Source organism: Dasypus novemcinctus, unplaced genomic scaffold, assembly GCF_030445035.2.
Source record: "Dasypus novemcinctus isolate mDasNov1 unplaced genomic scaffold, mDasNov1.1.hap2 scaffold_124, whole genome shotgun sequence".
NCBI classification, from domain to species: Eukaryota; Metazoa; Chordata; class Mammalia; order Cingulata; family Dasypodidae; genus Dasypus; species Dasypus novemcinctus.
In genome coordinates, this window is record NW_026688150.1 from 1,201,176 (window position 1) to 1,217,306 (window position 16,131).

The 16,131-nt window shown below is 40.7% G+C and overlaps 1 protein-coding gene across 1 annotated transcript; it reads left to right on the forward strand.

Moving 5' to 3' along the window:
- Positions 1-14,105: 14,105 nt before the first annotated feature.
- On the forward strand, positions 14,106-15,056 carry LOC101437815 (olfactory receptor 10H4-like). The gene has a single exon (XM_004472111.2). It carries the CDS (start codon positions 14,106-14,108, stop codon positions 15,054-15,056), a length of 951 nt encoding a protein of 316 aa, XP_004472168.2.
- The last annotated feature ends 1,075 nt before the right edge of the window (positions 15,057-16,131 follow it).

Genomic DNA, 16,131 nt, shown 5'->3' on the forward strand with positions numbered 1-16,131 from the left:
AGTATGTATTCTATATCTAACCTTTCAACCCATCACAATATTCCATTTTATATTAATGAAACCTGGCAATATATTACGCTTCATTTTTCGAACCACAGAGAGGTACAACAATAGCAGCGGAGGAATACTGTTGAGGGTTGTTATTGATAGGGGCACGTTGTTGGGAGGGAGTTCTCCAGGGCACATATATAGGGTACATAAAAATGTAAGGATATTTTCATAGTGGTTACAGTTTAAAATGACAACTAAGGGAGTGCTGAGCTCCTAGCCAGGAGAGCTCTATCACATTCTCTAATGGAGCAGCAACAATCCTCCAAGTGTAATGGCTAAGACCGATAAAAAAGGAATGTCCAACAATGAGCCCTTGATCCTAATGACTATGCTTGTGAGCCTGTGTGCCTGAAATAAGATCTAGGCCTAGAGCTGCAGAGTACCTAAGAATTACCTCACGAGAGCCTCCATGCTGCTCAAATATGGCCAGTCTTGAAGTCAAACTCCTAGCATGTAAATGCATTGCCTTCCCCCGAGCATGGGACATGATTCCTGGGGATGAGCCTCCCTGGTGCTGAGGGATTACTACCAAGCACCAGCTGATGATGTAACTAGGAAATGATCTTAAATAAAAGGGCCAACTCAGACTAGAAGTATATCTCAACCTATATGTAATATCAGGAGTTAAAACTGCTTTTTGATCTTTAATAAAAGGGGGATAAATGGAAAGGACAAATGAGTTTATATGGCTATGCATCTCCAAAAAAGAGCTGGGAGGTAATCAGCGGGGTCACCTTTATGCACACCTCAGCAGAGTCCTAGAGACAGCTAAAGTAGATACAACCCAAGGTATTGGTTCTCCTTGGGGCTTCAGAGATTCACATCTTCTACAGTCGTGGCAGATGGTGTTCAGTGCCATATCAGTTGGCCCTACTTTGGAGTTTGTGTTCCTGAGTGTGATGGAGTTGGACTCAGGTGTGATCTTTGTTCAAAAGCCTCTCCTGTTATTTTACCGGACCTGTGGTTTGCGCTGGGGTTTGGTACATACCCAGGGGTCCTGAATTTTGGACAGCCCATGTGATAGCCATGCCCTGAGCCTGAACAGATTTGCAACTCCTATCCTCTGCTTTATTGAACTTGCGCCAGCCAGCTAACAGGGAGGTGAAGAAGGTCACCCTCCACACCATGGAGCCAAAGTGCCTACAAGTGAAAGCAGGAGAATTGCATCCATCATCCAAGTGGAAACTAATCATCTCTTGATATAGAGGTGGAGTGGACATAACCATCCCAGGGTCCACAGAATGGAAGAATAGAGTATCGATTAGAGCCGACTTACTGATACTGTATTCTCAAACTATCGTGATTAGTAATGTAAGTAAATGTAGCATTGATGCAGAGAAAGTGGCCACAGTAGCTGCTGGGGGTAGGGAATGGGAAGAAGAGATGTGATGTGGGGGCATTTGCAGGACTTGGAGTTGTTCTTGGTGGTACTGCAGGACAGTTGCTGGACATTGTATGTCCTCCCATGGCCCACTGGGTGGACTGGTGGAGAGTGTAAACTATAATGTGGACCATTGATGCTTGGTGAAGCTCAGAGATGTATTCACCAAGTGCAGTGAATGTCCCATGATGATGGAGGAGGTTGTAGTGGGAGGAGTGGTGTTAAGGGGGTGGGAGTTATATGGGGCCCTCGTATTTTTTTAAAGTAACAATAAAAATTAAATAAAGACCAAAAAAAGATTTTTCTGTGGATCAATGTTTTTTCCTCCCAGCCTGCTGGACAGTAGCCCTACTCTTTCCAACTGCTTACACATGACCATGCCCTCCCCTAATGCTGGGTGTTAGTTCCCAGCATCTCCAGGCATTGAAATAATGACCATGCCTTGTCAGAGAGCAGGACACTGTACCCACCATCTCCCAGCCTTGGAACGGTAACACTGTCCCTGAACAACAGGATGCCAGGCCTACCACCTCTCAAGCACCAAAACAGTTGTCTTGCCCATTCCAAGCCCAGAAGTAGACCCACCTTCTCCACATACATGGATCAGCCCACTCTCTTGATCCAGACCTCAGCTTCCATGGACCTCTCCTTGAAGTCATTCTTCCTTCAATTCATCCCATCTCTGACCATTTTAGTCCAGCCTGGCGGCGATTCTGCTCATATAAATTCTGCAAAATCCTTGTCGACTTTGCATGCAGTTCTAGGGGTTCCAAACCATCAGACATCAGAGCTTTCCACAGATCCTTCCTGGAAAACTGCATTTCCAATCCTGACTTTCACTGAAAGGTCTCCCTGGACCCCTGTTCAGCCACACCTTCTGTAGCAAAGGGTTGTTCAGTTAAACCCTCAATCAACCCCTGTCCTCTGAGGACTCATTTCTAGAAAGTTCATGGGTCTCCCTGATAGAGTCAAATCTCGGCCGAGTCTCAGGGCACAATACCTGCATACACTGAGAATTTTCTAAATCATTAATTTTTGGTGCCATTGTGTTTAATTTAATTCTCAATTGTCCTTTTCCTCCAGCATTTTGTTATAAACTGTAAAGAGAATCCAGGCTGCACCTTCCACACTCAGCTTGGAAATCTTCTCAGAGAAATATCTGAGTTCATGACCTTCAAGCTCTGCTTTCCATCTGGCATCAGAAAACAATTTTGCCAGATTCTCTAACACTTCAGAACAAAAATTGCCTTTCCTGCCATTACCAATAACACCTTTTCTTCATTTCCTTTTTAAGTTATCCTCTGAAGCACCTTTAGTGTCCATATTTCAATTCTTCCAGCCTCTACTCATTACCCATTCCAAAGCCATTTCCACATTTTTAGGTATTTGTCATAGCAACATCCCACTTTCGAGTACCTAAACCCATTCTAATTTCACAGCTGCTAACACAAATAACACACCATGCATTGACATACCAAGAGGAATTTATGAGTGCTTAGTGTCAGAGGCTAGAAAGCTTACTACCTTTCATGGTTGGTATCTTCTGGCTGACTGGCAATCTCTGGGGTTCCTTAGCTTTTGCTTCACATGGCAGTGCATGTGGTGGCATCTTCTCCTTTCTCTTCTGGGTTCTGTTGACTTCCAGGTTCTTGCTTCTTCCATGGTTTCTCTATCTATGAGTCCAATTTTCTTTGTCTATGAGGAGACCAGTCCTATAGAATCAAGACACCCCTCATTCAGTTTGGACACACATTAACTAATAACATATTCAAGGGTCCTAGTTTCAGATGAGTTCACACCCACAGGATCAGGTGTTGCGACCAAGTATGATTTGGGAGAGACATGATTCCATCCTCTACAGATGACAAAGTACACTGTGCGTATAAGGCATTTACTGATGCCAGTTTTTCATGCCTTTAAGATAGAGTTGATTGTACCTGAATGTTCATAGCAGCACTATTCACAATATCCAAAAAGTGGAAACAACCCAAAAGCCCATTCATATATGAATGGAAAAACATCATGTAGGTAATCCCTGCAATGGAATACGATTCTGTCTTAAAAATGAATGACAATCTGATCCATGCTATAAAAGGGATGAAGTTTGAAAGCATTATGTTGACTGAAAGAAGCCAGTCACAAAGGGAAATGTATTGTATCATTCTATTTTGTATGAAATGTCCAGAACAAGCAAATCTATAAAGAGAGAAAATAGTTTAGTGGTTGTTGAGGGCTAGGAATGTGGGGCAATGGAATTGGTATTGAGGGGGATGAAATATTCAAGATGGATAGTGATGATTTTTGCACACCTCAATGAATAAACTAAAACCCACTGAATTTTATACTTTTGTGGGTAACTTGTATAGAACAGAAATTCTAACTCAAAATGAAGCTTTTTAAAAAAATAAACAGAATTTCATATATTCTGTAGCAGGAAATCTCATACTTTCATCTTAAAAAAATTAAAAAGCCAAGCTTGAGCCCAATTTTATACATAATGCTTACCCTTGGTGGAGAAGGTGACTCAGAAGTGAGCCACGAGTTACCTAACAAGTGGAGGATAGTTATTTGGGTTTTAAAACATGAAAAGTTTCTGCTGTGAATCTCCTTGTACATTCTGCCAGGTGTCCACACAGCATGCTGCTGTCCCACAGATGCTTCCAGTGCCTTTGGATCTGTTGGTTTTTAGGTCGAATGGCAGCGTCACTCTCCCAAGGTCCCTTCAGTAGAAAGCAGTGTCCCTCCTGCTGGCAGGCAAGTGAGACCTTGTGTCTCAAATGTGAGCACCGACCCCACCTATCACTCTCCAACTTTCTCCTCGACAACCCTTCTACAGTAGGCCTGCCCTTAGATTTATGACACCTGCATTTATGACCTAAAGTTTCCTTAACAAAGTACCATAAACTAAATGGCTCAAAATGACAGGTCCTGGAGATCAGAAGTCTGAAATCAAGTTGTGAGCAGGCCCATTCACCCTTTGAAAATTGTAGGGCAAAATCCCTCAATGCCCTTTCCTAGCTGTGGTAGTCGGCTGGCAATCCTTGGCATTCCTTGTCTTGCAGCTGCAGCACTTTGATCTATGCCTCCATTTTCATGTGACATCTTCCTCCTGTCTCTCTGTTCAGGGGTCCAAATTTCCCTGTTCTTATAACGACATCTGTCATAGTGGATGAGGACCCACCATCATCTAGTTCAGTCTCATCTTAAGTAATCACATCTTTAAAGGACCTATGTCCAAATAAGGTCAAATTCATGGGACTTCAACAGATCTTTCTAAGGAGTGGCAGAAACCAACCCCTAAAAACACCATATGGTTCTGTTGCAATAATATCAAGACAGGTTGCATTTGGCCTCCATGTTCATCTTGTTGGGAGAGAGAGAAGGATGGAGACACCAAAGCCTAGCAGGTTTGAGTGGACTAGGAGATTGCCTCGATCCAAGATTCCTGATCTCCAGGGAGTACCTGAGGCCCATGGCAAGATCGTGAGGGAGGGGTTTTAAGTAAGGCATGGTCAGAGCCTCTGGTCATCCTGGTGTTAGGAAGAGTCAAATCCAGACATGATAAGGAGAGACTTGATTCAAATGGACTATTGCCAATAGGGTGGGATTTTTACAATAGGGGGAGGAGGGCTATTGCCAAAATGTCTGTGTGAATATTACAATAGGAAGAGGGAAGCTATTCCAGTGGGGGAGGGAGAATATTTCAGTAAGGACACTCTGACCATTAGATCTGCAATCATCTCAAGAGTTAGGCAAAAAGATTTTCTTTTGTGGAGAGAAAGATCCAGGTGTGTGGAAGTGGTGTGATAAGCTAGTAGATCTGCTTGGAGCCAGCCAATCTTGGGAGAGGTGCATAAGGACGGGTTGCAGGCTGCCTCAATCTGAGTTTGACCTAAAGTTCAGGGATCTGGAGAAAAGGGAGAAGATTAAAAAATTTGACTAACAAGAACTTTATTCTGATTGATCAGTGGGACAAGTGGTTCAGCTAATCATCTATGAGGTGCAGATTGGAAGGTAAATGAGGGGGCATCTAAATGTCACCTAAGTGATATTTGGAAGGGCATTTCTTTATAGAAGGGCTTTTTGTAGAAGTCCTAGAGCTATGGGGAATCCTAAATACATACATATATAGATATAGATATAGATGATATAGATATAGATGTAGATAAATAAATGTAGATAGATATAGATAGATGGATAGATGACAGATAATAGAAAAGATCTCCATTACATTTTCTTGTATGAACATATTCATGGACATTTGGATCATTTCCAGTTTTTCATTCTTCTAAAGAGCATTCATATGAACCTCTTGTCAATGTCATTTATTGGCAATGCCTGTGCATTCTTTGGGTATGTATCTAGGAATGTCATTACTGAGTCATACATTCTGTCTATGCTCAGCTTGATTAGATACAACCAAACGTTTCCTAATGTGCTTGTTGTACTAGTGTACACCACCACCAGCAGAATTGGCTTTATGCCATAAGCATCATGCTCATATTCAGGTTTGTAGACTTCTCTTGGGTGACTGAGGAGATAACAGGCTATAAGGGATAGAAGTAGGTAAGGGAAGACCCAGGAAAATGTAGGAGAAAAGTGTGGGCCTCCAGAACAAGGCTGAATGGGTAGATACGAGAACAATTCCATTCAGAGGTGGGATGGACAGTGTTGGTCATAAGGCTAAGGGGTCACACTTCTAATGTCAGACTTTCTCTTGGATGACCAGGAGAGGGTTAGAACAGGCTATTCAGTCTGGCCAGAGGATACGAAGCACTTAGATGACCCAAGAGAAACCACCTTCCAAGTCCCAGCTCCAAATTGCCCTTATTCTGTTGCCCTCACCCCAGGGAAGAGCCCTTGCTTCCCACTCCAGGCTCCCCCACCTCCTGCCCTTGCTCTGAATCTTCCTTGACACCAAGGGCTGGAGGAGTCTAGGTCCAGTCATGTGTCCCCCAAGACTGGAATTCCTCCACTGCAATGAGGCATCTCAGGGCAGCAAGATGTGGCAGCGAGACTTTGTTGTGTGTGGATGACTGGACAAGGGAGGGGGCATGAAGAGGTCCAAAGATACGATCTCCAAGGCAGGAAATTTGGCTTCCTTGAGAGGCCACAGCAAGAATAAAATGGGGCTCTCTGGTCTGGCCCATATGCCAGTTACCTATCATAGACACTAGGTCAACAGTCCCCAATGGGGGCGATTTTGACCACCCACCCCAGGACGCATTTGTCAGTGATGGAGATGTTTTGATTTTATGAGTTGCAGGGCTGTGCTGCTGGACTCTAGTGGGTAGAGGCCAGGTATGCTACTAAGTGTCCTGTAATACCCAGGATGACCCTCCACAGTAAAGGAAGGTCCAGCCCCAGTGCCAATAGGGCTGAGTTTGAGAAACCCCAACGAGACCTGTGGGTGTGTCCTGGGTTGGAGTGAAGGTGGGTTCTGCTAGCTGGTGGCGAGGTTACAGTGGAAGCAGAGATGTGAGCTGGATACATTATGAAATATTTGCCATTCCCACACAGTAGACAGAATTCTGTCCACCTGGGAGAGGAGAGATGAAGAGCCCATTCCCAAGGGTCTTGCTGCTCAACCAAGAAGGTGGGAAGGCCTGAGGCAGAGGCTGGAGGAGACAGTGAAGTTTGGATCAGTCTTTTGGCATCACTGTGTCCCTCGGGGGTCTGAGACGATGAGTTTACGAAGGGCCAATTGGTGCCATCTGGGAGGGAACGAGGTAAACAAGCTGAGAAAGACCCATCCCATTTCCAAAGGCAATGACCGAGGGTATACTTATTGGGAGAAGTCAGTGCTATGCTTTTTCATGTTTTCCGGAGTCTTCACAGGGTCTTGTTGCTCCTGTTTTGCAGTCGAGGAGAGGCGGTTCGGCATTAGTAAGTTTCTGCTCCAAAGACACACATGAGAGCTGGGGTTGAACTCTGGATACGACGAGTCCATGGCTTTGTCGGTTTCTGGAAACCAGAGTGAAGTGGGGTGAGAGGATGGGTATCAGGTGGAACGTGGGGCAGTGGTCCAGGAGAGAGGCGGTGGAGAGGAGAAGAATTGAATCGAGAAGTTTTGGTAGGCATAGTTGGCAGGGAGTTCTATAGGGCATATATCCAGGGTATTATTTTAAATTGGTAGGGAGAAAGGAAGCTGAGCTATGGGAAGGAAGAGAAACTAAAGGGAGTGGATGCTGGTGTCTTGATTTCTTGATGCGGAATCTGAGGGGTTGGAAGACTCTCTCATCCAGGTCAGAAATGCAAGCTTTTGGTGTGGAATACCTTATCTTCACTCCTGTGAATCCTTCATCTTCCAGGGGATTCTGGTCCTCCAAACACTGGGCTGACTCCTACTTTGGGAGACACTTGGGTTCAATGCCCTGTGTGGGATGGCTAGGGGCCATAATTTTGGGTGCTCCTTGACTCCTGTCAAGGTTTTCAGCAGCTCTGGCCTTCGATGTCACCCAAGTTATTCATGAAAATATTTTTGTTGTAGTTGGGATTCAGATCCAGATGTTAGAATTAGTCATATTTCCACTTTGAGACTTTCAACCATCATGAGTTTGCTCAAGTGGCCTCTTATTTTATTTTTTGATTCCTTCTTTCACCCTACCCTCCCTTTTAGACAGCCATTCTAATATACTTAGTGTGTGTTTGTATATATTGGGGGGTACCAGGGTTTAAACCCAGAAACTCTTACATAGTAAGCAGGTGCTCGACCACTGAGCTACATCCACTTCCACATATATTTTTAATTTGCCCAAGTGCAAGTCAGCTAGAGAGTATCCTGTTTCTTGTTTTTTTCTCTCAATGTTATTTTATCAGTTCATTTATGCTGCGAAGTGTACACCTAGCTCCTGTGTGGGGCTTCATAGCACCCGCACCATAGCAGCTGCCCTTTCTCTGTCATGGACAAGTAGGATTGTACCATTCCCCCACCAAAGACAATGCTGCAGTAAGTATGCTTTTACATGCAAATTTTCAGGCATATAGAGCATGCATAGTCTTAATTTTTACTACTCTACACGTCTACCAGCTTGTCAAATGTATGCTTTTTTTCTAATTTGCGATATTAACTAGGTATACAGTGAAACTCCATTGTGCTTTGCTGTTTTGATTCTTTTTACTCTTTTTCCTCCTTTTTTCCTCCCTTCCTCCCATCCTCCCTCTCACTCTCCCTCTTTATCTCTCTCTTTTTTCTCTTTCTTTGAACAAATTCTTTCATTTGCCTGGGTAAACCCTGATGTAAATTTTCTGCTCATACCCTTCACTCATTTTTCTATTGTTCTTTCTGCTTCTTTTTAAAAAAGATATATATTTCATTCTTTTTAAAAAGATACATAGATTACCTAAAATGTTAAATAAAAAATACAGGGAATTGCCATATGCTCCATGCCCCACACCTCCCAGGTTTCCCACATTAACAACTTCTATCAGTAGTGTTCTATAGTCATTGCAATTGCTGAACCAATTTGGAGCTTTGCCACTACGCATGGATCATAATTTACACTGTAGTTCACTCTCTCCCACCCAGTTCTGTAGGTCATGGCCGGATATATAATGGCCTGTATCTGTCATTGCAAAATATTCAGGACAATTCCAAGTCCTGATGCTCTGATATTACACCTCTTTTTCCCTCTCCCTGCCTTCAGCATCTCCAGTGGCCACTGTCTCGACATCAATAATATAATTTCTTCCATTGCTAGAATCACAGTAAATCTATAGTAGAATACCATAGCTTCTAGTATATTTTAAGTATTACTCTCTTGTCAGTTTTGGACAATGCAGATATCTTCCCATAATTTCCTGTCTGTCTGTTAACCTTATCTGAGACACACTTTGTTGAACAGAAATTCCTTAATGTTGATCTTTTCCTGTTTGTCAAAAAAAATGACATCAATGTTTATTCTTTGGAAATTTTAAGATGTCCTTCCCAACTCCTGTATTACAAAATGATTCTCATAAACTCTTTCTATTAACTTTCTATTTTTATTTTTCATGTTTATATCTTGAATTCATTTGGTTTCCCCCTTTGCAGGCTAAAATTCACTTTTACCTGACACCGTTGAATGGTTTCTCTCCAGATACTTTCCCTTTGATTTGTGGAACCACTTTTATTGCTAGGTTTTAAATCATATAGGATTGTTTTCCGAAGTTCCCAGTCAATTTCATGAGTCTCCATGGTGTTCTCACACCGGTTTACACCATTTTTACCATGATATGTGGCTTTATAATGTACCTCTATCCTTGAAGGGCATAGCTTTCCTATTTACTTCTTTTTTGTAAAAGTAGTGTTTTGTTGAATTTTATTCTTGCAAAGGAATTTTAGAAAAAAATTTTAAATTAAAATTTACAGTTGATTCAACAGGAAATGTTAAAGAAGTGTTTATATTATAATTTTGATGATAATGAATTGATATTAAATTATTGTCACCCCCATCCAAGCATGTAGACTGTTTCCACATATTTAGAACATCTCCTACATATTAAGTAGTGTTTTAAAATTTTCTCTTTGCAAGTATTGCATTTTCTTGTTAATTCCTAGATATTTTACACTACAGTTTATTTTTAAAGTATGATATGAGAATCCTCTTTTTCTAGCTTATCCAATAACACATCTGTGCGAGGCTGAAATTTTTAACATACTTCAACTAAAATAACAGTGTGATAGGTTGGATAAAGAAGCATGTCTTCTAACAAGCTGTCTTCTATCAAGCCTGACACAGAGAAATTGGCAAAGATGTAAACCAAGGCCACCTTCTCACTAAATTTTTGGTTGCTTTCCCAAAATATATAATTTATAATAAAGTGCCTAAAGTGTATTTCCTAACCTGTAATAGGTTTATTATTGTACTTTCAAAATGTGTTAATAACTAAACATTTTTCAAATTTCTTAGCTTTAACATCTAATATGGAATACAGCAGTAGTTATAACCCACCTAAACAAAATCCCTGATTTGAATATTAAAATTATTTTAAAATTGAAATCCATAATTTTTAGTGTAAAGGAATCCTGAGACTGAAATACTTGAGAACTGTTTCTTTTCGGTTTGTGTGGTAGTGGGAATATTAATTCAAACTATATATTTAAAGGATTATTACTGGCATAGAGAAATATGATGATTTTATAAGTTAACCTGCCTTCTGCAGCATTTCACTTTCTTCTTATTTTAATATATTGTGCCTTGACATTCATATTTTCTATGGAGATGATCATGCCTTGTTCCTTTCAATCCTTGTATATCTTTTTTCTTTTTTTCTCATTTTTATGAGCATTTATTATTTTATTGTATTTTTAAAAGATGCATAGATCACAAAAAATGTTACATTAAAAAATATAAGAGGTTCCCATATACCCCACACCCCACTACCCCATTCCTCCCACATCGACAACCTCTTTCATCATTGCGGCACATTCATCGCATTTCATTGAATACATTTTGGAACACTGCTGCACCACATGGATAAGAGTTCACATTGTAGTTTACATTCTCCCCCAGTACCCTCAGTGGGTTGTGGAAGGATATATAATGTGCAGCATCTGTCCCTGCAATATCATTTAGGGCAACTCCAAGTCCCAAAAATGCCCCCAATCGATCTGTTCTTCCCTCTCCCTGCCCTCCGCAACTACTATGGCCACTTTCTCCACATCAGTGCTACGATTTATTCCACTACTCGTCACAATCCTTCTGCAGTAGAATACCAGTAAATCCACTCTAATCCATATTTTGTTCCTCCATCCTGTAACCCTGGGGTGGTGATGTCCACTCCCCCTCTATATCAAGAAGGGGCTTAGTTCCCCCATTGATGATGGTTACAATTCTCCTGCTTGCAGTTGTAGACCCTCTCGGTTCCCTGGTGTGGTGGTTGACCATCTTCACCTCCCTGTTGGCTGACCTGGGTAAGTCCAACAAACTGGAGAGTATGATTTGGAATTCTGCTGAGGCTATGGGCCCAGCAGGCCCATGGCCAGTCCAGAGATTCATGTCTCCTGAGTATACACCACCTCCAGCGCCAACCACGGGTTCAGTAAAAAGGAAGTTCTTTTTGGTGTCAGGCTCAAAGCAGTTTGTTTTTTAAAATCAGAAATAGCAGTAGAACTTTGGAAAATACTCTTCTGTCTTGGTTGATATAATTATGATTTTTCTTTTTTTAGTTAATTCATGTGATGAATCTCTTCATAAGTTTTCTGATACTGAGCTATCCTTGTAATTCACAGGAATAAACTAACACCACTTGATCCTGACGTACTCTTTTAGTGCACTATTGGCTTTGATAGGTTGTATTTTATTGTGAATTTTTAAATCTGTTTGGATAAATGAAGTGGGCCCAAAATTTTCTTTTTTAAAAAACATTCTTACCTAGCATTTAGCTCAAGATTACATAAGCCTATAAACTAGCTGGAAAATATTCATATTTCTTTTCTAATTTTTGAATAATGTTTATAAGATACTAATCAATTGTTCCTTAAAAATTCAGTAGAGCTCACTCTTAAAATAGGGGCTGGTGATTTTAATGAGAGAAGGCCTTTGACTATTACTCAATTTCTTTACAACTTACTTGAGTATACAGGGCCCATATTTCTTTCTGCTCCAGGTTTAGAATTGTATGTTTTCAGGAATTTATTTATTTCATGTACAGTTTCAAATTTATTATATTTTCTTAATATTCTTAATTTTTAAATATCCTTATCTCTGTGTCTATTCCCTATTTTTCATGTCTTTTGATTATTGGCATCTTCTCTTTGTTTCTCTCTATCATATTAGTCTTTTCCAATAACCTGGTTTTGTTTTTTTAAGCATGATTTTTCCCTGATAAATTTTCTTGGTAAATATATTTAAATCTGTAAGTTGCCTTCAAAGTACTGTATTTGACAGTTGGCTTTCAAGTTATGTAATTCTAACTCTTCTTAATTTATGATTTTTGATTAAACAAAAGATTATTTAATAAAGTACTTAACTCTACAAGCATCTGGGAATTGAAAAGCTATTTTTAAAGTGTTGATTTCTAATTTTTTGCATTTGCACTATATTAATTTATACTTTCAGATTAATAGAGTATTCTCTCATGCCCTAAAACAAGGTCAATACTTGTAAAACTCTCGTGTATGCTGGATAAATGTTTATTCTTTGTTGAGGAGACTAAATTTATCAATGGCTTGTGTTTGAATATTATTAATTACATTGTCTATATTTCTGAAATATCTTAAAATTTCTGACAATTATTTATTTATTATTCATTTACTATTTCTATTTTCTATCCATCTCACTGAACTTATGCTGATAATCATTTAATGTTCTTGGAATATTATATATAGGTTTATGGTATTTACACTGCTACAAAGTTGTTCTGTACAGCATATTTTCCTTTGTTCCTTAGTATGTGTTTGTAATTTTTTTAAATTTCTGTATTCATTTAAAACAAAGAACATTTCCTTCATAACCAAAATTAAAAGTTCATGCTTTAAAAATTAATAATAACTCCTTCATAGAATTCATAGCTAGTCCATAATAGATTCTTTTTGCCTGAAGATCCTCTGTAGCTGGTCTATCTAATCAGGATGCAATCTGGTATACTACATTGCATTTGATTGTTGTGTCCCTTGAACCTCTCTTCATCCCTTTCATGACCCTGGTTTGTTGATGAACTCGTATCGACAGTCTCATGGAATGCTGTAATTTCTGGATTTGTCTAATTGCCACCGTATAGTGTTCTTTAGCTTGTTCCTCCAGGCACTCTGTACAGAGATTATACTTTTTTCCCAACAAATACATTTTACTTTTTAAATATGCCTTTGATACTCAAGTTGTCATAGCTTTGGCCAATGAGGATCCTTTCAATCTGGTTCTGTCATTCTTTGACTATAAACCCATTTCTCAGTGAAAATGTCCTTTCTTGCTTGCACTAGGTATTCTAGGCTTGCTTCCATCCTCCGTCCAGGAATCAACCACTTCTCCAGAGAAATCCTGTTCCTTTAGGTAGCATATGTATCAGAGAAGTTATAATCATTACCTTAAATTCCCTTCTGTCTGTTATTAAGACTATTACCTCAGCTTTCATTTCTTTTATATTTGCCCGACATATATTTGTGCATCCTCTGATTTTCCAGATTTCTGTTAAGTATCTTCAGAATAGTAAATACAACATATGGAATATAAGATGGAAAAAAATGAGTACTAATAAAGCAGTATGTCATTAAATGTAGATGAATACATTAAGCAATACAGCGACAAAGGTACTCAGCAAAGACTTTTTAATTTAAGATGCAAGATTTAAATATGCCTTTTATAATAAATATGCTATTCAGGAGCATTGGGCCCTGATAACCATATACATGTCTATTTGGCTCCAAACATGGATTCTATTCTTTATTTCAGTCACTATTAAATAAAACCTGATCAGTAGCAAAAGTCTGTCTTAAGCACATGTATCATTTTATGTTTATCACTCTGCTCAGTGGTGACTTCAGCATTTAATATATTGTTCTCATTTCATATTTGAGATAGAAGTGTTAAGAACAATCATTACTTACTCCATTTTATAAATCAGGAAACATAACCAGAGAAGTTAGACAAGGTATCCAAGAACATAGAGCTCCCAAACTGCCATTAGACACTGTCTAGACTCTATGCCTAAACCACTGTACCTTCATTCTGTTTCTGATCTCGCCAGATTCAGCATGCCTGTTCAGAACCACAGTGCCTTCTCTGAATTTATCCTTGTTGGCTTCTCAAACTTCCCTCCACAGTCTCTGCCAGCTTTATTCCTGTTGTACCTGCTGATGTACTTATTCACACTGCTGGGGAACCTGCTCATCATGGCTACTGTCTGGTCTGATCATAGACTTCACACGCCCATGTACCTCTTCCTGTGTGCCTTGTCCATCTCTGAGATTCTATTCACTGTTGTCATCACCCCACGCATGCTGGTTGGACTGCTGTCCACGCAGCACTCCATCACCGTCATGGCCTGTGCCAGCCAGATGTTCTTCTCCTTCACGTTCGGCTTCACCCACTCCTTCCTGCTCATGATCATGGGCTATGATCGCTATGTGGCCATCTGCCACCCCCTGCGCTACAATGTGCTCATGAGCTCCCGTGGCTGTGCCCAACTTGTAGCCTGGGCCTGGGCAGGTGGCTCAGTCATGGGGATAATGGTGACATCGATAGTCTTCCACCTCACCTTCTGTGGTTCCAATGAGATCCACCATTTTGTCTGCCATGTGCTTTCCCTCTTGAAGTTGGCCTGCGGGGATGAGACATCCTCTGTCACCATGGGTGTCATCTTGGTGTGTGTGACAGCTCTGATGGGCTGTTTATTCCTCATTGTCCTCTCTTATGTCTTCATTGTGGCCACCATCTTGAGGATCCCCTCAGCAGAGGGTCGGCACAAGACCTTCTCCACATGTGTTTCCCACCTCACTGTGGTGGTTGTGCATTATGGCTTTGCCTCCATCATCTACCTGAAGCCCAAGGGACTCCACTCCATTGACAGTAACACCCTGATGGCCACTACCTACACGGTCTTCACCCCCTTCCTGAGCCCCATCATCTTCAGCCTCAGGAACAAGGAGTTGAAGATGGCCATCAGTAAAACTTTCCGCAGAAAAATCTGTCCCCAAATCTCCTAATGGGCAAGTTTGGAGGTGAGGAAATATGATGGAAGGGCTAGGGGTAACTGTGAGTATCTCCATATAACTGTTATTAGAATTCTTGTCAGTGAAAACACAGTCACTAGATGTTCAACAACACTACTTGTTTCTTTTTCTAAATTGATCTTAGTGGGGCTCCCTCTTGCAGGTTCAAGTGTGCATGAGCTGGTGGGATACATTCCATCCCATCATGTACACTAAAAATGTGTTATCTACATGTGGACAGGTTAGGATCAAACATGGACATGTCTGGGCTCTTATGACCAGAGAAGGTGTGTCGATGGGAGCAAGAGTTTGGAAGGAAGGCTGGAGGAATGGATCGCCAGCGAAGGAATGCAGGCAGCCTCTAGAAGCTAGAAAAAGCAAGGAAACATATTTTCGCCTACAGTGTCCAGTAGGATGCAGCCTTGCCAGCACCTTGACTTTAGCACAGTGGAAATACTTGCAGTCTTCTGGCCTCCAGTATTGTATGGGAATAAACATGTGTTGTTTTAAATCCCAAAGTTGTATTTTATTACAGCAGCTACAGGAAATGAATGCCTGTGTTAATTTGAAATAGAATTGTAGTTAAAGTTTAAATGTTACAAAGTTAGTTTCAAGCCCGATGCTTGGGCTCTATTGAGAAAACACGAGGAAGTTGAGGTGGTCCACAGAGAATGTTGAGCATCCTTGGGTCCCACATCAAAAGAGTCTCAATAGGATGGCTCCAAGATGGCAGCTCATCACTATCAATTCATTCCGGCTGAATATGATTGTATAATAGCTAGGGTACCCATGATATTAATAGCTCCTGGAATGTTGTCAACATCCAGTAAGCTCTTGCTGACTAGGAATTGAAAGATACCCAAGTAGATTTTTGGAAAGTGTGCACTTTGAAAACTTGGAAGTGATGCTGAAGATTCTGTGTGTTCTGTGCTCTAATAAACATATGAATATGTAAACTATAATCCATGCAGGGCAGAGTGCTCCAAAATGTATTCACCATGTGCAATGAATGTGCCACAATGATGAAAGAGGATGTTGATGTGTGAGGAGTGGGGTGGGGTTTGGAGTA